The sequence below is a fragment of the Macaca nemestrina genome, chromosome 13 (assembly GCF_043159975.1).
Source record: "Macaca nemestrina isolate mMacNem1 chromosome 13, mMacNem.hap1, whole genome shotgun sequence".
NCBI classification, from domain to species: domain Eukaryota; kingdom Metazoa; phylum Chordata; class Mammalia; order Primates; family Cercopithecidae; genus Macaca; species Macaca nemestrina.
The window spans coordinates 30,800,999-30,823,470 of NC_092137.1; the positions used below are offsets into that span (position 1 = coordinate 30,800,999).

At 48.6% G+C, this 22,472-nt stretch overlaps 1 protein-coding gene across 1 annotated transcript in view; it reads right to left on the minus strand.

Moving 5' to 3' along the window:
* Positions 1–22,472, minus strand: part of LOC105479703 (calpain 13) — a 111,524-nt gene that overhangs the window by 30,829 nt on the left and 58,223 nt on the right. Inside the window, exons 12-22 of the mRNA XM_071076461.1 lie at positions 18,922–18,933; positions 16,585–16,781; positions 15,554–15,587; positions 15,135–15,191; positions 11,654–11,711; positions 11,488–11,546; positions 9,738–9,806; positions 7,389–7,464; positions 5,332–5,460; positions 4,242–4,297; positions 3,628–3,685 (exon numbers count right to left, since the gene is read on the minus strand). Of these exons, the coding sequence (XP_070932562.1) occupies positions 3,659–3,685; positions 4,242–4,297; positions 5,332–5,460; positions 7,389–7,464; positions 9,738–9,806; positions 11,488–11,546; positions 11,654–11,711; positions 15,135–15,191; positions 15,554–15,587; positions 16,585–16,781; positions 18,922–18,933 (774 nt within the window). The 3' untranslated portion in view covers positions 3,628–3,658. The remainder of the gene's footprint in view (positions 1–3,627; positions 3,686–4,241; positions 4,298–5,331; positions 5,461–7,388; positions 7,465–9,737; positions 9,807–11,487; positions 11,547–11,653; positions 11,712–15,134; positions 15,192–15,553; positions 15,588–16,584; positions 16,782–18,921; positions 18,934–22,472) is intronic.

Sequence of the window (22,472 nt, forward strand, 5' to 3'; positions counted from 1 at the left end):
CTACTTCATACCATATAAAAAATGACCTCAAAATGGATCAAAGACCTAAATGTAAGAGCTAAACTATAAAACTTTTTGAAGAAAAACCAGAATAAATAGTTTGACCTTGGGTTGGGCAATGATTTCTCAGCTATACCACCACAAATATGTGACAAAAGAAAACAATAGATAAATGAGACTCCATCAAAATTAAAGACTCATATGCTACAGACGATAGTATCAAAAAAACCGCAAAGACAACCTGCAGAAGGGGAGAAAACTTTTGCAAATCACGTATATAAGGAATTCGTGTCTACAATATACAAAGAACATCTACAACTCCTCGGTAGTAAAAATATAAATAACGCAGCTTAAAAATAGACAAAGAACTAAATGAACATTTCTCCAAAGATCTACAAATAATCCATAAGCACTGAAAAGATGCTCAAAATCATTAGTCATCATGAAAATGCAAATCAAAACCACAGTGAGATATCACTTCACACTGTCTAGGATTGCTGTAAAAGACAATGACAAGGGTTGCTGAGGATGTGAAGAAACTGGAATTCTCATTTGCAGCTAGATGGTGGGAATGTAAAATGGTGTAGCTGCTTTGGAAAACGGTTTGGTGGTTCCTCAAAAAGTCACAAATAGAATTTCCATATGATCCAGCAGTTCCACTCGTAACTATACACCCAATTGAAATAAAAACATATGTCCCCCCAAAAACCTGTACACATTCATAGCAGGATTATTAATAATAGGCAAAACTAGAAACAACCCACATGTCTATTAACTGAGGAATAGATGAAAAAAATGGGGTATAGCCACAATGAAATATTATTTGGCACTTAAAAGGAATGAAGTACTGATACATGCTACAACATGGATGAATCCTGACAACATTACGCTAAGTGAAAGAAGCCAGTCATAAAGGACCGCATGTTGTATGAATCACTCATATGAAATGTCCAGAATAGGTAAAGTTAGATTCAGAAGATAGATCAGTGGTTGCCTCCGGCTAGAGGGTGGAACACAATTGGGAAGCAACTGCTGTGGGCATGCTAGATGGGCATGGGGTTTCTTCTTTGCGGTGATAAAAATGTTCTAACAATCATATTGTGGTGATTGTTGCACAACTCTGACTATGCTAAAAACCATTGAACTCTATACTTTAAATGAGCAAACTGTACAATGTGTGAATTATATCTCAATACATTTCTTTAAAAGAAGGAATGGGCTACAACCAAGTGTGTTGAATGTTATGACTGGGGAGGGGTGATATGTGAGTGAATAATATGGGAACCCATAACATGGGAACCCAACTGGGCTAAGACATAAAGGATCAGGAGTTTGGTGACTGATAGCCAAGACAGAGCAGACAGTAAGGCCAAAGGCCTGAGGCTGGGAAAAGCATGGAAAATAGAAGGAAGTAAAGGTGTGATGGTGTGGTGGGAGTAGAAAGCAGGAAAAAGAGGTAGGAGTTGTGGTTAGATGGTGGGCAGGGGCCAGAGGAGGCAGGCTCTTGTGGTCCATGTTAATGATGGCAGATTTTTCCTTTGAGCAATGGGAGGACATTGAAGGGTTTTTAAGCCTGGAGAATGTAATGATTGGATTTGAATTTTTAAAAGTGTAGTCCGGCTGTAGGAAATTGATTTGAGGGATACGAGTGGATATAGGAAAACCAGATAGGGAGGCCATGCCAAGGTCAGGGAGAAAGATGATGTCTAAGAAATCTCAACTAAAGCAGTTAGCAGGGAGAGTAGGAAGTGAGAATATGTGGACGATGAGCTCTTCTGTGAAATTTGGTTGTAATGAGAGGAAAGAGGTGGAGTTCAGCTGGAAGGGGTAGGAGATAAAGAAATTTAAAAGACACACATTTTAAAATGGGAGTTAAATGACTCCAGAAGACAAAGACAGGTTTAGTATTCAGAAGACAGAAGAGAGAATTCATTCAATCAGGCCCTTGAGAAGGTGAAGGGTAATGAGAAACAGAATGTCCTTAAAGGGACGTGCCCTTTAACTTAACAGGAAGAAGGAGGGAAATAGTTACAGAGGAAGGTGGATTTGTAGATTTGGAGGCAGAACTTCTTCACCCTCCTGCCTCCAATTCTGTAAAGCAAACCACAAGCCAAGAGTGAGTGGATGTGCTTTAATGATGTGATGCCAGAGGGTGGTGATCAATGAGGAAGCTAGGGAAGCACTTCTGGGGGTGATGATAGGCATTAATGAAAGAAACTGAAGTAAACACAAGAATGTCTCTAATATTATACTTCCTTCTGACACATTTTTTAAAAATAGGAAGGGTGGAAAGATTAGTTAAGAGAGAATTGGGACCCTGTACAGGAGAAAAGATAGTAAGAGAGAATCCAGTTATTTTGAAAGTTTAAGCCTTTAGGCCCTGTATATCAAATTAGCTTAAATATACAATTGACAAATCATTTTTGATATTAGAAATCATGCAGATTGGAACAGGCACAATACAACTGAAAATAATCAAACATTCTGTTTTCAAAAGGAGTGAAAGGAGAACTCAAGGAAATATGGTTGGGTCAAATTAACTATGATCTCTGCAGTATTAATTTGCGATCATTAGAAAGCATCAAATGTTCATCAGGAAATATTTATGCTAAAACATTATTTATGGAGACAGTGTCTGTCTCTTTACTTCAAGGTACATGAATGGGAGATTAAATACTGTTTATAAAAACAATCGAGTTTTAGGCGATATTGATCACAGGTCGGCTGTGTGGAGAACTGTATACTTCAAAGGTACATTGGCACATAGAGAATGGTCACCAGGAGGTCTGGATGAAAACCAACAGGAATAATTAAAGAAGATGGGCTTTGGAGCAAAACAGCAAAGGTATCCTCCTTTGTAGGTCGTGCATGTCCAGTATTTTTTTCTACAGTGGTCCAGAGAGTGGAGCCAGCAGCATGAGTAGAAAGTTTCAGGGAAGTAGATGATTGCCTCTAGCTAAGGAATACTTAACACTTGGAGATGTCCAACAACGGGAACCACAACATCTTGAGCTCCCCAGTCCTAAAGGATTCTAGAGGACTGATGGGGCTTCTGCTACAGCAGGGTTGGGATGTGGACTATGTAACGCTAGGGTCTGTTCCATGAAAAAGAATGTAGAGGAAATGACATGAGTGTTAATTCTTCAGCACACTCATGCTAGAGGGATAAACACTGATGCCTACAGATATTCATCACCTGTCCAAAGCTGCACAGTGAGACAATGGTACAGCTGGGGCTAGAGCCCGCTCTTCTCTCCCCAAGGCCTGACCATTTCTACCATTTCTGTTACTCTACACCGTTCAAATTCCACCATTTCTCTTGCCTTTCCTGTGATGAGAGATCACTTTTTTCCTTTGGAACTTCAGTAAAGAATTCTAAACCCTCATTCATGCCTTTCAAGCCACGCCTTTCCATAAAGGTCCATTGGTCTACATTGTCTGCATGAAATCTGCAGCATTGGCCTTGAAACTCAAGGGCCTTGAGCAGCTAAGCCTTGGTTCACTTCGGTAAGGGTCTGTCATCCCTGGGGAGGCTCTCCCAAGGAAAGAGTCTTATATGCAGTTCCTGGAGGAGAAGGGGGACTTATGCTCCCAGGAGGGAAAGACTCCAAAGCTACCATGTCTTACCTGAGCTGTGGGGTCTGCTTTCCTCTTTGCTTCAGTTGTACATGACCAGGTTCATCCACTGAAAAATAAGCATCATCATTACAACAATTCTTTACACTTGTTAGCTTAATACAGAGCAGGGCAAATGCCATCCTCCTCCCTTGAAAGACCTCAGGCCAGTCTCATCACCCCTTCCAGCTAATTCCAACCCAAGCCGGGTACAGGGTGGGGTTGTCTCACAGCACATCTTCTGCTACTCCCTGAATAACCAGGCAGTGAGACGTATATCTTAGGTCGACCAGTTGGCTGGTCAGGAGCCTCTAAAACTCAATGGGAGTAAGTTTAATGTACAGTGAGCTCAGCGGGCTGTCCTTCTGTTCCCTCCAGGATTTATGACTCCCACATAATCCTCTGCTTTATTAAGCTATTGGAAAAAAAATAAAATCTGTCTGCCAAGATCCTAAAGCAGCCTGGCGGCCAGCGATATATAAGGCAGTAATTGGAGGTTGAGGGGACAGCTTGGCTGGCCTTTGACAGACCGTTCAATATCCTCAGGGAAAAAAATGCCCCCTAGAATCAAGTCAGGGGAGGCAGCCTAGGACTGTGCCTGCCCCAGGGAGGGGAAGGTACCTCACCTCCATTTCTGTCAGGTAGAGTCCTTTTCCATCCTTAGAGAGGTTGCGGAAAGTCTCTAGGATAAAGAAGGGAAGGTTTTGACTGACTGAGGAGGGAGGAATCCAGGCAGTTCAGGGGAGGCAGACCTGGGCCCATAAGAAGCACAGGAGGTGATTCTGTAAAGCAACCCCTCCTGCCCCATGGGGTGTGCCTGTCACCTGTCCTCTTCTCTGTCCAGCCGAGCTCTGCACAGGGCGAATGGCTCAAGGCTCGTCACCTCAGAGGGACCCTGTGCCTGCTCTTCCCGCTCGCCTCTCCCTCTCCCAGCTTCCTTGCACTCTCTGCCCCTGCATCCATCCACACTAGGCTGAGGGGATGTGAGGGCTTGTTATTCTTGCAGTGATACGATTTGGGGACCTCCCTTGTGCAACCAACTGAGAACTGTATGGGGGTTGAACCTCGGGCTTCTTTTTTACCGTCCCAGAGCCTTAGTCCCTCAATCTTTTCTGCCCAGCTCACAGCCGCAGGCTTTGTAGCGGTGCCTCATGGCAGGGTGGTAAGAGGATTATGAGTGGGGAGGGGTCTGGCCTCTCTCCCACAATCACAGCCGCCCCACTCTAGCCCGGGGTTTCACACTAGATTTCATTAAAACCAAAGGGTCACGCTGCTAAAAGATGTGGAAACTTCGGCCCACACAGTTGGATTTCTGAAGCCTGGGGAGGGACTTCCTACACCCACTTATTCACTTGTGTGTGAAATTCCTTCAGCGAGGACCAAAATCCTTCATTACATAACTGAAGAGCAGGTTTCAATGATAAACACAACCTGGAGAGGGGGACAGCATGATTTCAATTAACCTTGTTCCTGAGAGAGAGGCTGGGCAGGATGATGAGGAAAAGAGACCCGGGATGGGGAACTACAGGGAAGAGGGGGGTGCAGAGGGAGCTGGTCATGCCATCTGCAACCTTGGTTGGTGCCTCACGCAGGCTGCCAGCCCACCCTGCTGCTGAGGCCTCACGCAGGCCTGGGGTGGGGTAAGGGGTGGCCAGTCCTCTTCTGTGTTCTCCGGTCACTGCCAGGGTCTCTGGGATGCCCCTCGATGACACTTACTTGCCATGGCTTCAAGCCGCATCAGGAAGCAGACCAGGCTGGGGAAGCTGACCCTGCCGACACTGTCGCTGTACCTGAGGGTCACCAGACGCAGCAGCTCACGACTGACAAAGATCCCTCTGAGGAAGTCTGGGGCCACAGGTGAGCGAGTGAGTGAGAGGAGGCTAGGGCTGGGGGGTTCCTCTGCTTCTCAGGGTCTGAGAGACCTGTTCAGAGGTCCCCGCAACCTCCCACCAACTCCTCCTCCCACTCAGCCCCCTCCCTTCAGTGTCTTCTCTTTCTCGTTGGTTATTGGGCCCCAGGAACCTAGTTCTGGAGTCTGGTCAGAGACCAGGTGAAGATACTGAAGACACTGCTCTGGGGACACATCAGTCTTCGCAATCATCTGATCATTCCCACGTAATGGGAGAGCTGCTGGGACACCTGGGGGGTGCTTCTAGCCCTGCCTCTGTCAAACTTCTCTCTGCTGATGACCTTGACAACCTTCCCCCTGACCCATGACTGTAGGTAGGTTGTTTATGGATGCCGCTAGTGTAGGTGGGAGTGGCCCCTGGCACAAGGAGATGCAGTCCTAATTCCATCCAGGGAAAAGACTGACCCTTGGCGGGACAGCAGAACGCAGGAGGTGGCCTCAGGCAGGCAGGAGCTCAGTGCCTTGTCATCCTGTGCTTCTAGTTATAGGCTCCAGGGAGGCACCAACCTCACAGGGCCAAGTACATACTGGCGCACAGTCAGGCTTTGCAAGATTTAGAGAGCCAGTAGAACCCTGCAAACCAAACCATCCATCATGGGGACAAGCCTGGTGGCCCGTGAGCCTCTGGCAGCCAGAGACACACATGCTTTCTCTGGCAGAGTTAATAAAACATGAACTTGAATGCCTTTAGATAATCCAGGTCCTCTCCTGCTTGGCACGTTCTCAGTCACCTGTTTTCTGACTGTGAGCTCCATCGCCCCTTTCTCTTACCTGCCTGGCTGCTGAAGGCTTATTGAGTTGAATTGGAACAATTTTCTACTTTTTTCTCTTTTATTATTCTGGAGTCATGAGTGAGGTCTTTTTAAAATATTTCATCTTTAATGGATTCTTAAAGTGTGGTCCCCAGACCAGGGACATGAGCATCCCCTGAGAGTTTGTTAGAAATGCAAATTCCTGAGCCCCACCCAGACCTCCTGATCAGAGGTGCAGCAATCTGGGCTTTAACAAGCCCTGAAGGGGATTCGCAGGCAGCTCAGGCAGCTCAGGTTTGAGAGTCCCAGCTCTACGTTATGAAGCATTAAGGGGAGGATCCGGGCTACAGCTGGGGGCAGCAGCCTGATCTTTCTGCCCTGTCTCCAGGCCGGGAGCCATGGGAGGGAGGATGATGGAGACTCTCCTTCCGGTGTTAACCCAGGAAAATGTGATTTTACATTTTATTAAAGGAAGGTGTCCATTTCCTTGTGCAACTTTTTTTGTGATCCATTTTCCCCACTGGGACGGTGGAGGTAATGATTCCTGCCCTTCCCAGTTCGCAGGGTAGTCGAGACAGTCAAATGAGATGATGCCAACAGAAGTGCTTGGTGAACCATGGAGCACTTACGCACCCTAAGGTATTATTATCATTATCCCAGGGCTGAAAGCCTTTGCCTACTTGAAGCAGACAGATGCCATTTGATTTAATTTAGCCCCAAACTCTCTGTGAAGAGAGAGCGATCATCAGCCAGCCTGTGGGTATTTAACCCTGATGGCCCAGATACTGAGCTGGAAGCGCGTCTCCGAGGCGAGCTCGATTCCTGGTAGGGTATCAATCATGCGGCAGCTATTTTCTCACAATTAGAGCTGTGCTGGGGAGGAAAGGCATCTGGGAAAATTGACTGGCACGTAAGAACTCAGATGGGGCAACTATGTCTGAGTCTGCAGCCCTGGAGGCCCCCCAGGGTCAGCGTGAACTGGGGAGGACACCAGATCTGCAGTGCTCCTCTCTGATTGCCTGGCACTGCTGTGCCAGCTTTGCTACTAGGGGTGTGGGCATCACACCCACCTCCGGACCCCAGGCACCACAGCTCCAAAGTCCCCATTGTACCTGTATTCTCTATGGCCTTCCACAAGTCCGAGCTCAGGAGGACTCCAGGGCTTGTCTGAACCTTCTGGAAAACATGCTAATAGGGGAAGAGAAGCAAGAAGTCTGTGAAGACGGGGGAGGTCCTGGATGCTCCTTTTCCGTCCTGGGAGGTTGCTTCCCTAAACCTCAGAGGCAGGCACGGTCCCAGCACTGAGGACTGGGAGGACAGAGTGGCCACACCTGGTGAACTGACCATCCTGGCTGCCTGCTGAGGGGCTGTGGCTGCTTCTCTCCTCACCCAGGCTCCTTCCTCTTCTGCACCCCCAGGCTGAGCCCTGACACATAGGGCCGTTTTCTGCTTTTGAGGGGAGCGTAGGGCTCTCCAGAGAGTTTGTGTAGGGTAGTGGTTAAGAGGAGCTCAGGCTTTACAACCAAACTGCTAGGGTTTAAATCGTGGATTATTTACCAGCTGTATTACCTTTAGCCATGACTTAGTCTTCCTAGGCCTCAGTTTCCTCATCTGTAGCATAGGGTTAATTACAGTGCCTACCTCATAGGTTCGTTGCAGGGAGTAAATGACTAAATATTTATAAAGTGCTTGGGGGAGTGCTTTGCACATGAGTGAATGCTCTATAGAAAGCATTGAAAGCAGGTTGGAATGGCATCCTGGAGCCCAGCACGGGGGCAGAAGGTGGCACCCGGAACATATCACTTTTGTATGAGGTGGCTCTTGCACCTACCCAGGCCTTTTCTACTTCTACCCAATTCTCCCTATAATCCTGGTCAACATCGTACTTCACAGATGAGGACACCGATGCTCAGGCAGGGAACATTTTGCCTTGGATTAGGTGTGTAAGTGCTGCAGGACTGAACTCAGGACCCTAATTTGGGTCTATGCCTAGCTGTCCCCAGGAGCTACTCCAAAGCCAAGTACCCACACACAGGCACGTGACTGAGGCAACCGTGGTAGACAACTGCCTTTGCAAAATAGCAGCTGGACAGCTTTTGGGGGGCGTTATTCGGCTTTTGGTGAGTGCAAGGACAGACCTAGAATGATCTCAGGCATTCACTCGTTCATTCGGAATTCCTTCGGTCATTTATTCAGCATTTTGAACCCCTGCTGTGTTTTAGACACTATGGAGGTGCTGGGGAAAGATGGATATGAGGGAACCCTTGCCCTGGGGGACCCAGGGGAGTGGACATGCTGGCCATCGCAGTGCCCTGCAATGAAATGAGAAACCAAGTGGCCCCTGGTTGGGGATCTGGGGATATATAATGAAATAGCCACACAGGAATGTTTTTTTTTTCAGCCTTTAAACATGTTATGAAAATATTTAGTGACATGGCTAGACATTTGATGTATTTATTGGCATTTATTAATTTTTAAAAACAGATTATACTTCTATTTGGCATGTGTGGGTATACATATTACAAGAAAAATTCTGAAGTATGTTCACTAGGTGTTAACAGTTTCCCTTTGGTTGGCAAGACCATGTTTTCTAAGTTTATTTTTGCCCATCTATATTTTCTGTTTTTTTACTATGATAGGTATTGCTTTCCTAATAAGGAGATGTTATTTGTAAGTACAAGATGATAAGACAACACAGTGTGGCTGGCCCTGACAGATGTGGGTTCAAGTGTTAGGGGCCAGAGGGGTCATGGGGGCCAGCAGAGTCCCCAGGGAAGGTTCTGCAGGGAAGGAGTGGTAGAGGTTGGACTCTCAGGGTAGGTGGGCACTGGCCAGTCTGAGTGTGCAGGGAGGGGAGAGATGGGAGGGGCAGGGTGAAGGGGCATAGGTGTGACGTTTACAGGAAGTAGTGAGTCTCCTTTAGACTTGTATTGGAGTCTAAAGGAGAGAGTGGGATGAGTGGAAAGGGCTTCTCCTGGGCCCCAAATGGGGACCCACTTAGAGGGTCTTGTGTGCCACTCTGAGGGTTTAGACTTTGTCCTGGGAAAAATGGGGAGGCCACACTGAGGCCTCAGGCCACATCACTGTTTTCGACAGATCCTCTGGCAGATGGATTGGACGGGGATGAGATAAGCTAGCAGGTGTTGCAGTGGATGGAGGAGTGGGGGTTGGGGGAGATGCTAGTGGGCAGCTTTAGCTTACAGGGACAGCATTCTCTTCCCACCTCCAACGCATCCCTCATTCCTCCAATGCATCCCTCATTCCGCCACCTAACTGGGCATTGCCTTTGCCTTCTAGAGTTGCACTACATCTCCCCAAACAACATGCGAGCTCTCCTTGAGAGCAGGGGTGAGATTTCCTCCTCTTTCATACCCCTGAACCCTGGTGCAGGGTTAGACACCCAGTAAATCCTTGCTAACTGGACGGAATGAGTGTGCTAGTCACAGAGAATGTGCCTGTACCTGGCAGTGAACAAGGCGCTTCCACAGTCGCGCAAACTCCTCTTGGTCTAGCCGCCCATCCACTTTCAGCTGGGTACGGAGTTAAGCGTGAACCAGTCAGTGTGCAAGGTGCAGAGGGGCTGCCATCCTGCCAGTGAAGCCGGAGCAGGTCCATCCATCACTAGCAACACAGTTGGTCCATTGTCACCTAGATGTGGCCTCATGCCAGCTGGTCCATTGTCACCTAGATGTGGCTGCATGCCAGCTGGCTCCTGCTGCGTCTGAAAGGGACCTACCTTAGATTTGCTTCACAAAGAAAAATGGGCAATTGGAAGAAGGAACCCCTGAGGAAAAGAGGCCAATATCACTTGCATCTGAGGGAAGAGAGGGGTCTAGAACACAGCCTCCACCAGTTGGAGTGGGCGCTTTGGCTCCAGAAGTTGGGGAGGAGCACGAAGGGGTCATGGCAACCCAGAAGCAGCAGCCACAGGAAAGCACATAGAGCCCTGTGCGCATAAGTATAGAGGGAACGCATCCCGTGGGCATGTTAAAGCCAGCCCTGGCTGCGCCGTATGATGGGTTCAGTGATGACTAATGAAGGGAAAAGATTAACTTCTGAGAACTGGAAGGGGAGCCAGCGAGTGAGTAGGAAGAAGGCTGAAAGAGACCTGTCTGCTTTGCAGGGGTCCAGCAAAGGTGACCTCCCCTAGGGTTACTCACCCTGGGCCGTGGGGCTATGAGGACCATTTGGATTCCTCTGTGGGAGATGGGTAGTGTCTCTGACAGATTCCAAAGCACAGCCAGCAGAGACAGGGCCTGATTTATGATTTCATCAAAAAACCCCTCTTGTTTTACAATGGCCAGCTTCACAGTCCCAATTGAGCCTTGTCAATGGTGCGGGAGAGGGACAGAGCGTCTCAGGAGACAGCACACTGCCGAGTGAGGGGCTGGCAGGGCAGCATCTGGAGGTCTACACTCATGGAGTCAGCCTCTCCTGCCTGCCAAATGAGGGGTACACAGGAGGAGGATGGCTCGCTGGGGGAATGGAAATCAGGAGGAGGGGCAGGAACCTGGGGTTCAATTCTTGGTCCTACACTTGTAGCCACGGGCCTGGAGTGAGTTGCTGAACTGCATCTGCCCAGCCTCTCCCGCTGCAAAGGCAGCATGGTAACAATGCTGAGGTGCAACTGCTGTGTCGACCAGGCAGTTTACCATGTTTTGGTGGTAGTTATCTTGATTGAATTGGGGACTTGTTGAGTAAGAAATTTAAATAATAGAGACTCCTCCAGTGGGAAGGGAACAGGTGAAAGGGAAAATAGTTCCCAACGGTGCTATAAAGGGCGGTTTAGGATAAAGTTAGAGCATAGATTTTGGAGGCTGAAAGCTCCAACTTCAAATGTGGGCACGAGTCCTGACTAGCTGTGTGATCTGGGCAAATTACTTAACCTCTCTGAACTCCTGTTTCTTCCACTTATGATGAGATGATACATTTTGTATCAGAGGGGTTGCTTCAAGAATTATAAGGACACACACACACACACCCCAGTACACTGATCAGCACATAGTAGGCGCTTAATAGATGGTAACTATTATCACTGTTGCTGTGGCACGTTAGTGAGTTAGTAGAGAATCCCCAGAAACTCAGGGACAGGAAAGAAGAGAAAATACTAAGAGTGAGAAAAGGGTTCCCTACTGTCCTAATTAGGTCTCTGGGGAAGCCCACAGAGCAGGGGGGCGCTCAGAGCATGGGAGGGACGACCGCAAAGGATACTTCCATCAGAGCCACCAAGCTGCGGCACTCATCTAAGGAGAACATGTCCCCTGGAGGTCCTGAGGAGAGAAGGATAGGAAGGACTGAAGTGTTGACAGCGGGGTGTGGGGTGGGGGTTGCCAGCAGGGAGGAGGGTGGGTCCAGCTTGCCCTTGGGCTGCTCATACCTGTCAGAAGCTCCTGGTTGAGAAGGCTGTGAAGCTGGGTGGCATCAATGTCCAGCCTCTGAACCAAATAAGGAAGGAATGCAGGAATTATATGAGTTCCAGGATCTCAGAGGCACATCTGCCTGCCCTGTAAAAACACTCAGATTTCCAAGCACTTAGTCCCCACAATGTACCCATCTTGCCCTCGTCATGAAGCCTTACCTGATGGCTCCCAGCCATAGTAGTGACTCCCTCCCCTGCACATCTGTCGTGTTGGTCACTCCTGATGCTTGGCCCCTGGTGTAGGTGACCTTGCATTTCTCTCTTTATCCATTACTAGACTGAAAGCAGTTTAGTCCTTCCCACCATCTCTGGCACTTGGGAACCCCTCAGGGTAAGTATTGTTGAATGAATCAACTCAGCCCTTCAGATGTGTTCCCCATCTGCTTCCAGGAAGAGACTTAGGAAAAAATAATAACTACTGTGTACGTGTGTGTGTATGCACGTGTGTGATAATAGGAGTTAAAAATAACAGAAATGTGGGCTAAGAGAAACTGCTATCATTGAGCACATTACTTAGCATTAATTTTCCCAGCCACCGAAGCAAAAAGGGAGACATCATGGTTTTCTTTGGATTAAGAGCGGGAAGCAATTGAGGTTGGGGAGGGAGGAATTCTTCCTGGCCTCAACTTCTGAGACAATTAACTGCATTTGATTTTATACTGGGGGCATCCAGCAGGTTGACAGGCAGTGTCTTTGATGACAATTTCACAGAGACATGGAGCTGTTCTGTATGTGGCTGTTCCTCATGTCCAGCCTGGGAAGGGCAGAGGGGATGCTATGCTGGTATTGCCCTGGGAAAGCATTTTCATGGGGAGCTGGTGCTGGAAAGATTTATCAGCAGGTGGCCCTGTGGAGTGGCACTGGTCAGGTAGAAGAGGGTGCCTCCTGGGGGTCTTCTGAGAATCAGCACCTTCCATCTCCCAGGATTGGTCTTACCACCTTGAACTGGAAGCACAAACAGCCCCAGAGCCCATCCTGACGGGGTCCTCACCCAGAAGGATGACCCCTCAGGATGCCCCTGAGGAAAACATCTTGCCAGTGCCTGAAAATGGTCCTCAGGTCATTTCCCCCACATCTCACTTTGGGTTTTATCAGGAAAGTTGGTGCTGGGTGCCCACTATCAACTGAGTTTCTCTTCCAGAGACTCAGGACACCTCGCTTTGAGCCGCAGTCAGCATGCTAATGAGGAGTTCCGACTTCCATGGAATCATCCACTATAAAGCAGCTTTGGGGCATGGACCATGTCTTTTTCCTCCATATTCCCACATAGAGACAGAGCCTGCCCCGGGTCCCACACTCCATAACCAACCAAAAGAGTCTGAGGAGATGAGGGTAGGAATGGAGGTGAGGGATGCTTAAACAATCTCCTAAAAAATTGCATGTTTGCCTCGACCACCATAATGCAAGATGCCCAAAAGCTATTCCTTGGGATTCCCAAAGCTTAGTGTGGGACTTGTAATGACTGGGTGCTCAGTAAATGCTGGCTGCTTGGTGGATAGACCTAGCTCATCCCAGAGTCTAAGTGGATCCTTCCTTTCCCACAGGCAGACCCTGGGTTATAGAGCTGTCACTACTACTATAGTGAATGAAGAACCGGTGGTAGCATCAAGTCATTGTATTAGTTTGTTTGTTTGTTTGTTTGTTTGTTTTGAGATGGAGTCTTGCTCTGTTGTCCAGGCTGCAGCACAATGGCACGATCTTGGCTCACTGCAACCTCTGCCTCCTGGGTTCAGGCAATTCTCCTGTCTCAGCCTCCTGAGTAGCTGGGACTCCAGGCATGTGCTACCATGCCCAGCTAATGTTTGTGTTTTTAGTAGAGAGTTTCACCATGCTGGCCAGGCTGGTCTTGAATTCCTGACCTCCTGATCTGCCTGCCGTGGCCTCCCAAAGTGCTGGGATTACAGGCATGAGCCACTGCGCCCGACAACCATTGTATTAGTTTAAATCTAGTTAAAGTGATAGAAAAGGTCAGAAGAGAGGACACAGTGAGTGCATGGAGGAATATTTTGCTTTAAACTTTCTTTGCAGGACACAGACCCTGAGGACAGTTTGCAGGATTACAGAATACTGCCAGGTGGGTCCTGCTCAAGAGTGCCTGGCCGAGAGGTGAAAGGGGGCTGGAATCCCGTCTCTTTTCTACTTCCCAGCCATGTATCTGGCAGAGTGCCACACTGGGGTCTTACTCTAATTCCCGCAAAGGCCCCCTATGGGCCACTAATCACCCTCTATGAGGAGGGATTTGGCTGTTGTTTGGAAAAGTCCTGATTAGAAAATCTGTCCCATCTTCACATATGGCAGACATTTTTATTTTAGAGGTGCAGGTGCATGGGCCGTGTGTGAGAATTTGCCACCTGCCACTGAAGGAAGCTTGGTCTCAGGCATCCTAATTACGCCTGCTAACCACCTCAGGGGCTAACCTTCACTCAGGCATCTGCTCCGGGGGAGGTGATCTGCCTTAATTCAATAAAAATGATTGAGCACCTCCTTGGCCAAGGACAGTGATCAGTGTTGGGGACAAGGAATGCATATAATATCATCCCTGCCTTTGGGAGCTTGCAGACTGAGGACAGTCATCTTGGCCGGCCTTGTCATGCAGTGAGGGAAGTGCCTCCTGAATCAGCCCAGATAGTGGACCTGGATCCTGGGCTGGTCCTGACTTCATGGAGGTCTGTGTTCCTGGGTTCAGCTGCTCTTTGCAACACATGCCCCTCATTCCAGCCACATTCTTTTTTTTTTCCCTAAGTTTTCCTACTTTGGCCCAGGCTGCTTCTGGGTGACCACTGCCCCAGTGACCCTCTGAATGCAGAGGCAGGGCCTGCCCTCCTTCCTGTCCTTGGCCTCTTCCTGGTTCAAGGCGGCAGGGTAGAGACGCACATCGGTATCACTGTCCACTTTCCACGCCAACACAATTATTAATGGTAAGAGGCCCATTGTGCAGAGCCCCTGGCAGCTATTTTATTCTGACAAGTCAAGGAGTTCTTTATAACAGTTTATTAAGCCATTAGAGAAATCCTGTGTGCACATAGGTGGCTTGGCAGCAAGGATGCTGTATTTGCTTTCTGAAGCTGGCTAGCTCCCGGGAGGAACGATGCCAGGTTGGTGGGAGGTGGCCGAGTAGGAGAAGGAAAGGTTTTAAGGGATACTGCCAATTGCTTGTTTAAAGATTTAGAAGGCAATACACCTCACAACCCATAATTATCCCCTCCGTTTCTAAGCTCTACATTCCATCTTGATGTCACCCAGATGACACTGGGTGGGGTGCCGTGTCTCTACCGAGCTTGGCAGCCAGAGCAGTCTGGAGATGATCCAGAAAGAGAGGCAGGTAAAATAATCTATCAAGTCACTTCTCTTCTCTGCATCCCAATAAGGGCCTATAAGAGCTGTCCCTCCCTCAGATCCCCTTTCTCTGCTCCCACGTAAGGCCCCTGGGGTACCATACCTGCTGAGCATATCTGTTGAAAACGCTTTGTTGGGAGCCATGTTCGGAAGGGCTTCCCTGGATCAAAGGGAAAATAGCCACTGTTAGACTTCTGGGGAAGGAGGCCACCCATCTGGTTCAGCAAGGGCACAACCCCTGCCAAGATCTGAGAAAGAGGCTTTATTGGGCAGTTGGAAAAAGCCTTCTGGGGAATGAGAAAACTGAAGTTTGTGGAAGGAAGAGGACTGCGTTGAGCCTGGCCTTGGAGGTCTGGTCTTCTCCCCCTACCCCGCCCGCCCCTTTGAGCCATCATCAGCCTATCATGGTGTCTCTCTTTTCATTGGTTGAGGGCAGGGGAAGGCGCAAAGAAGGAGACAGAAGCTCTTGGGGATGGGATGGGGCCAATGAGGCTTGTCAGCCAAACCTTGCTGCATACCTACCTCCATTCTGAGGTTGAAATGGTGGCTCAGGTGCCTAGAAAATCAGAGGACAGTGTGACAAGGTGACCAGCTCACCACTCAAAGGGGGCCTGCATATACAGGGCACCCAGCTGGCACTGGATATTGATGCCAAGTTCCTGAATGGGGCACCCTCAGCACCGCAGGACATGAAGTGAGCAGCTACAGCACTGTGGCCACGAGCCCAGCCTTTTGGCTGGACATGGTCTGGTCTTTAACTGTTTAGTAAATGGCTCCTTCCACAACCAGATACTTCCAGCAACGCCCATTGTCAGGATGGCAGATAGGCTCTGCCTTAGGCTCCATCTCTGATTGGTGGTGTGATGGCGGCCTGCCATGCTGGACTTGGAAGGTCTCACCCACGCTCAACTGCAAAGACTGCCATAATGATGGCAATGTCTGCCTTGGGCCCAAGAGGAGATAAGGGGCCCAGCGGGGTGAGCACTTGCTGGTCGCAGTCTTGAATGATCAAGTTGGCATGGAAGACCCTCTGTGATGGACTCTTTCTTTCAGGCCCATCTTTCACTGTCTCCCTGCTCTACCCCACATTTCAGGACATGTGACATGCTGGCGATATGCCACCTTCCTGTATAGATGCCGATGCTACTTACTCTCCAAGCAGCCCTGTGCACAGGCACTTCCCTGCTGCCGTTCATGCTTTTTTCTTCTACCCACCTTCCCATGGCCACCATCGCCTTCCCTTTTAAGCTATTAAATTGTGTTTTTCTTCAAAGGCCAGCTCAAGTGCCATTTCTCTCTGTCCCTCTTGCCACTCAGTCCTCCCGTGCCACTTTGCATTTCCATCTGGCAATGGCCCCATCCTGTTTGTGGTCTGGTTCTTGGTTCACAGACTTTTTCGCTCCCCCTTTATGATGAGCTGCTCTAGAGTGGGGCCAATATTGCATCCCCAGTGACATGCTGCGCGAATACACAGAGCACAGCCCATAACGACACAACGCGTTTTTATAAAGTTAAATAGAATAAAACATTTAGAATCCCAGAGGGTTCTGTACCTGTCATTGTCTGGCATTTTCAGGAAGATTCGGAGCAAGAACTCCACTGATTTTCTCCGTGTCTGTGCAACCACAACATAGTTCCCAGGGCTCAGATGGTAGGTCACAGTGAAATTGCGGCGGAATTTATTATTTGAGCTTTGGACAACGTTTCCGAACGGGGAAGAAAACACGGGTGGAAATTTCTCCTGGAACCTCTGGAATTAGAAGAAATACAAGAAATACAATTATTGTGAGAAAGCCCCCTCTGTGCATGGACCCCAGGCACCAAGAAAGACCCAACACCTTCTAGACCCTTTCCATTTACCAAGATAACATTACAGGTTCTATAAATGGAGACGGTGCTCAGCTGAACTCTCAAAAAGCAGTAGCATTTAGACTGTCGTTTCATCTAGACCCTGGACACTACAATGGGTGCAAAGAAATACTACACACAGTTTTATCTCATTGAGTCCAACAGCATCCTGAGTTTCTGAGTTTTCTCTCCCTGCTTATATAGAAAGAAAACCTCCATGGAAACTAGTGACATCATTTCAACACTGATTTTCTTCCGGGGCCCCTGAAGCCCCTTCTCTCCTGAATGTTGAGCAGAATACTTTGGACTGCTATACTATTACAGAATTGAATTCTTTTCACTTCCTCTGTTTCATCTCTCCAGCGAAGCCCCGAGATTCCTTCTCATTGGAGAATAATGGGCCCTGATCATTTTCCTTTTATTTCAATATTTTCTCAGAGATAAAACAATAAATATAATGCAGTTCCTATTACCAGATGTCACATACATATTATGTAATAAAAACCCCTTGCTAAACAAATTTTCCTCACTACAGTCAAGCATAGGGATTCCATTTCGAATGGTTATGCAGTAGGAAATGATTATTTATGAGCTAAGCCTTGTGGGGAACACGGGAAAGGGGAAAGTTTCTTTTCAGGAGTAGGGACAGGGTTGGGCTCCAAGGTGAAACAGGAGATAGGCCACTGCCCCAGGGGCATGGCTGGGTGGCATCTCCAATGTAATTCTGCTGACATTAACAATAGCCTCAGCAGGTTTGGGAGCCTGACTTGCTTGCACCTTTATGGCAAAAGCAATGATGGAATCAGTTCTTCTCCAGAGGGTCAGCAGTGTCCCGTGGCTCTGGGTATGGGTGAGGGTGCATGCATGTGTGGGTGCAAGGGGAGGCAGTGGGCATGCGGAGGTGTGTGGGCAGTGTGCCTCCTGCAATTAGAAGGCAAGGGTCTCCCTACTTACCCATTATCTTGTCCTGCTCCCTCTGTTGGCCCCTCATAGCCCTGTCCAGGCTCCTGATCCTTCAGAACAGACTTGCTCAGTGGCAGTGAGAAGTGTGAGTGTGGGGGAACAACATGGGGGTTCTTGGTCCATTGCTCAGAGTACCCAGCATCAACAAATCACAAACCCAAGACTGGTCATGCACAGACCCGACTCTGAGCTTGTAGGGATGGGTCCTGTGCTTTTTCCTGGATTAAGTGCCACTTTGTTCTCCAGCTCTGGGGCCTGAGATGCTGATGGCTCCTTGCACCTGAGTGCTTCTCTCAATGCCCATCCCAACCTAGCTGGGGTGTCAGGGACCAGAGTGAGATCCTGACCCCAGCTCTGTGGCTGGGCCACCACTGTCACAGGCAGGCTCCCCCGGAAGGTCTGAAGGTGCTGTAATCACTCTTTGTTGTCTGTGGCCACATCTTGCTCCCCGCTTTCATCTGTGGCCCCCAGGCAGATGCACCTCCCTCTTGGGGGCTCAGAGCTCTCAGCCATGGGCAGAGGGGTAGGTCTGAGTGCCTGTGAGGATAGGTATTCCAAACTCCACCTGTCCTTCTCCATCCTTCCTCATATGGGCAAGTTGCCTTTCACCAATCCTGAGCCAGATGATCTGTTTAGGAGGGTGGCAGTTTCTCGCAAGATGGGCTCAAGGATGTACCTTGAAGCCACATTTGGAGAGCATGCATCCTACTTACGGAGGATTTGGGGACTGACTACTTTAGGAGGCTGAAGATCTTTTCCAAGGTACCCCTTAGTGCTGCTCTCATCTTAAAAGGAACCAGCTTCATCAATCTTCTCTAACAGAGGCCATGGTCCTGAGGATGGTTTCACTTGAATGTTAACAAGAGAACAGCTCAAAGGGTCAAAGCTTCAAACCAGGACAGCTAAATATTCTCCTGCTTTGTGAACCTGTTTGGGGATTCTAGGCCTGTGTCTGATGTAAGACTTAGACTGAATTTGCAGCCACTGAACACGTGGAGGCCACGGGCATTGGAAGTGGCCTAACACTTCACTGGTGGACGGCAGCAGAGGTGCAGGGCAAGGACGATGCTGAGCCATACCTGTGAGCCAGCCTGTTGGAAACAGGGAGAAAGGCAGTTTTAGGAACTCAGACCCAAACAAAAAGGCAAGCAGAACTGAACAGCATGGCTCATTGGTTTCATCCCTGCATTCCTCCACCTTTTCTTCCTCTTTCAAAGAATTTATTTTATACTTATTATGCCTGCCATAAAGCATTTTTTTTTTTTTGAGGCAGAGTCTCGCTCTGTCACCCAGGCTGGAGTGTAATGGCGCGATGTCTGCTCACTGCAAGCTCTGCCTCCTGGGTTCAAGCGATTCTCCTGCCTCAGCCTCCTGAGTAACTGGGATTACAGGTGCATGCCACCATGCCTGGCTGATTTTTGTATTTTTAGTAGAGACGAGGTTTCACCATGTTGGCCAGGCTGGTCTCGAACTCCCGGACCTTGTGATCCGCCTGCCTTGGCCTCCCAAAATGCTGGGATTACAGGCATGAACCACCATGCCCAGCTGCCACAAAGCCTGTTTTAAACACTGACATACCACTTTCTAATAAGATGAAGTAAAGACAAAAGAAATTTTTCTTATTAGAAACAAGATACACCATCACTTAGAGTCTTCAAACACTGTTGCACTCTAACTTTCATGATCCGACAAAGCATCCATGGACCAATCTACAAACTAGTTTTAACAGACACATAATAGCTGTAAGCAGACATGACTTCCTAAATTTATTAGGTATGAATTTTACAAACGTTACTTATATCTGTGATAACATTGGAGTTGGAGAATATTGCACCTTCTCCAAGTTGCATGGTGAGAACCACCAATAGTGTGGTAGAACTTACGGCCCTTTCCAAGGCCGTGGCTCTTGCAGCCTGAAGATGTGAGCCCACACATCCCGCGCTTGTGGACTGATTTGGTGATCCACTAGGTGTCACGATTTCCTCTGATAGCTTTATGGAATGGATCAATGGGGATAACCTCAAAAAATGTGTAAGTGGAACATGTTCCTCTTCCTTGTGTGGCCTGCCTGTTCCTTGGCACACCTAGAGGTGAACTGGGATGACTGGTTACCCATTCTCTGTGTGAGAATGAAAGAAATGAAACCCACTCAGTTGCAGAGAACAGCAAGAGGAAGGAAACTGAGGCAGAAAAGGAGGTGTCTGAGAGGAGGAGGTATTCTTTGGTCGGCCCAGCAAGGTGTGGTTACTCTTCACAGCAATGATGATTGCATTGGAAGGAAGGGGGAGAGTTTGACAGGGCCTGCAGATGGCACAGAACCTGGTGCAAATGTAAACTCCCTAACATCGGGAGCTTCCTTAAGAAGTCAACTTCTTTTAGTCCATCAGACCACTGTAAATAGATGGGAATTTGTTCTTGCACCCCCACCCCCAATGCTTGTAGGAATGTCTGTGTGCCTATGAATGGGGAGATACCCATGTTCCAGTCTTCATGTAGTAGAAGGAATACTTGAGGATGCAGTTCCATTAAAAGCCTCTCTACAGTTTGCAAAGCACTTGTATGTAATGTATCGGATACTCACAATAATCCTGCAAGCCGATGCTGAGCTCCCTATTTTATGGGTGTAGAAATTGAGGCTGAGCAGTTTAAGTAGCAGAGTTGGGAACAGGGCAAGCTGTGCTGCTTGCTTGGCAATCAAGCCCTGTCACCACCAGGTGATGTCTTCCTTAGTTGGCTTGATTCTTTTCCACTGTTGACCCTGGGCCCCACCCATGTTTACAGACCTCTCAGTTTTCCCAGGCCGACTTATCTGGAGGCCAAGGGTGAGCTGAGAGGAAGGTGGAAAGTCCAGGCCTTGGGGAGGAACTCTGAGGGAGGTGAGGATGAATTGGCTCATTCACCCTCATGCTTTTCACTGTCCTGTCTTCTCCCTGCCTATTCATACCCCATCAGGGTCTAGTTGGATGTAAAGCAGAGCAGTGCTCCCACAGAAGCTGGGGAGTCACAGGCCCATGCCAGGGCTGGAGCGTCATCATATCAGCAGGGCAGCACTGGAGCCACAGACACCATGTGAGCCCTGGAGCCTTCTGAGAGTCTGGCTGCTGGCAGGTACATTGCTGTTTCTCAGCTGAACTGTGAAAGCAACCCATATCATTTGAGTTGTCCAGGTCTGAACTGTTCTTTGGTGTTTAACTCAATCAGGATCTTGCAAGATCTGCTGGGATCTCCAGGAAGCCTGAGGAGCTCTTGGGTCTGAGTGTTCTTTTAGCAAATTGGGGAATGGTGAGAAGTAACACATCTCTGGCAGAAAAGTAGGGAAGTGGGTTTGATATCATTTTAAAAATGGTGTAGTTACAGTCTCGGTAGGGTTCCTGAACTGTGAAGACTTTGGGTGAATCAACACAAGGCCCATGGTCACCCGTGTGAACAGAGCCTCGGAAGTTGTGTGTGTGCTGGGGCAGCTGTGATCTTTTTCTGGGCTTCTGTCTTGGCTCAGAAGGAAGAGTTGGCTGAGATGTTTCTAGTAGGCCTCTTTGGTGCTTGACCTGGTCAATCCTGGCTGGGCAGACCAGGGGCCTCAGTTCCTTCTCAGCCTTTCCCAAATCTTTCCCTCTGCCTCCAGCCTTTTCTTCCCAGAGGTGAGAGCTGGAGAATCTGAGGATGAGGGTCCTCTTAGAAGGCACCTGAGTCAGCAGGAATTCTTGTCTGAAAGCCCTGGAAACTAACGCAGGCTGGGGTGGGCTGAAAGGTGCTTCTTAGAAGAAAAGCTCACAGAGTCGATGGGATGCTAGAAAATGCAGCCCAGAGGTGGGCAGGGGCCAGACAAGAAGGATACACAGCAAATAATCCTCAGCTGTTCCCACCTATTTTAGTTATTTCCTTGAGTGCCAAGGCTCTGAGTGACTGTGTGTGTGTGTGTGTGTGTGTGTGTGTGTGTGTGTGTATGTATGAGGGGTGAGGGGGAGATGAAGGGAGCATCTAATTGGGCAAGCCTGGGTCACAAGTCTACAACTTTTGCACCCAAGGGCTTGGTTGAGGGAATATTTGGCCTCTAGCTGCTTGCAGTAGGAGGCTGGGCCCTGCCTCCCACCAGGATTCCCCTAAGGTGGAAAAAGTGTTCAGGTACCAGGTGGTGATGAAAATGACAACCGTGTACTACTGCATCCTTAAGAGATATTCTTTGATAGCATCAGAGGGTTTGAGGCACCTCAAAACTACTCTGCTAAACTCCAGCAATGTCTCTCCACCAAATTGCTGAAATTGGGAAATGGAAATATGGTCAAGGAGAGCAGAACACAAAAGCTTTCCTGCTCTTTGTGGTTTTTGGAGCCATGAGTATCATCAGAAAGGCATGCTCCTAAGCCCTACCGAGAGCCCTGGGCCTGAGACCCTAAGTCCTGGGATCAAATGCCCCTGTCACCTCCAAGGTGCACCTTGGATAGGTCATTCCTCTCTGAGCTTTAGCTTCCACACCTACAAAAGTGGGGCTAATTGGGCTTTTGAGACAATGAATGTGAACATGCTTGTACTTCTGAAGTACAGGTTGAGCATCCGTAATCCGAACATCTGAAATCCAAAATGCTCCAAAATCCAAAACTTTTGAACACCGACATAATACTCAAAGGAAGCG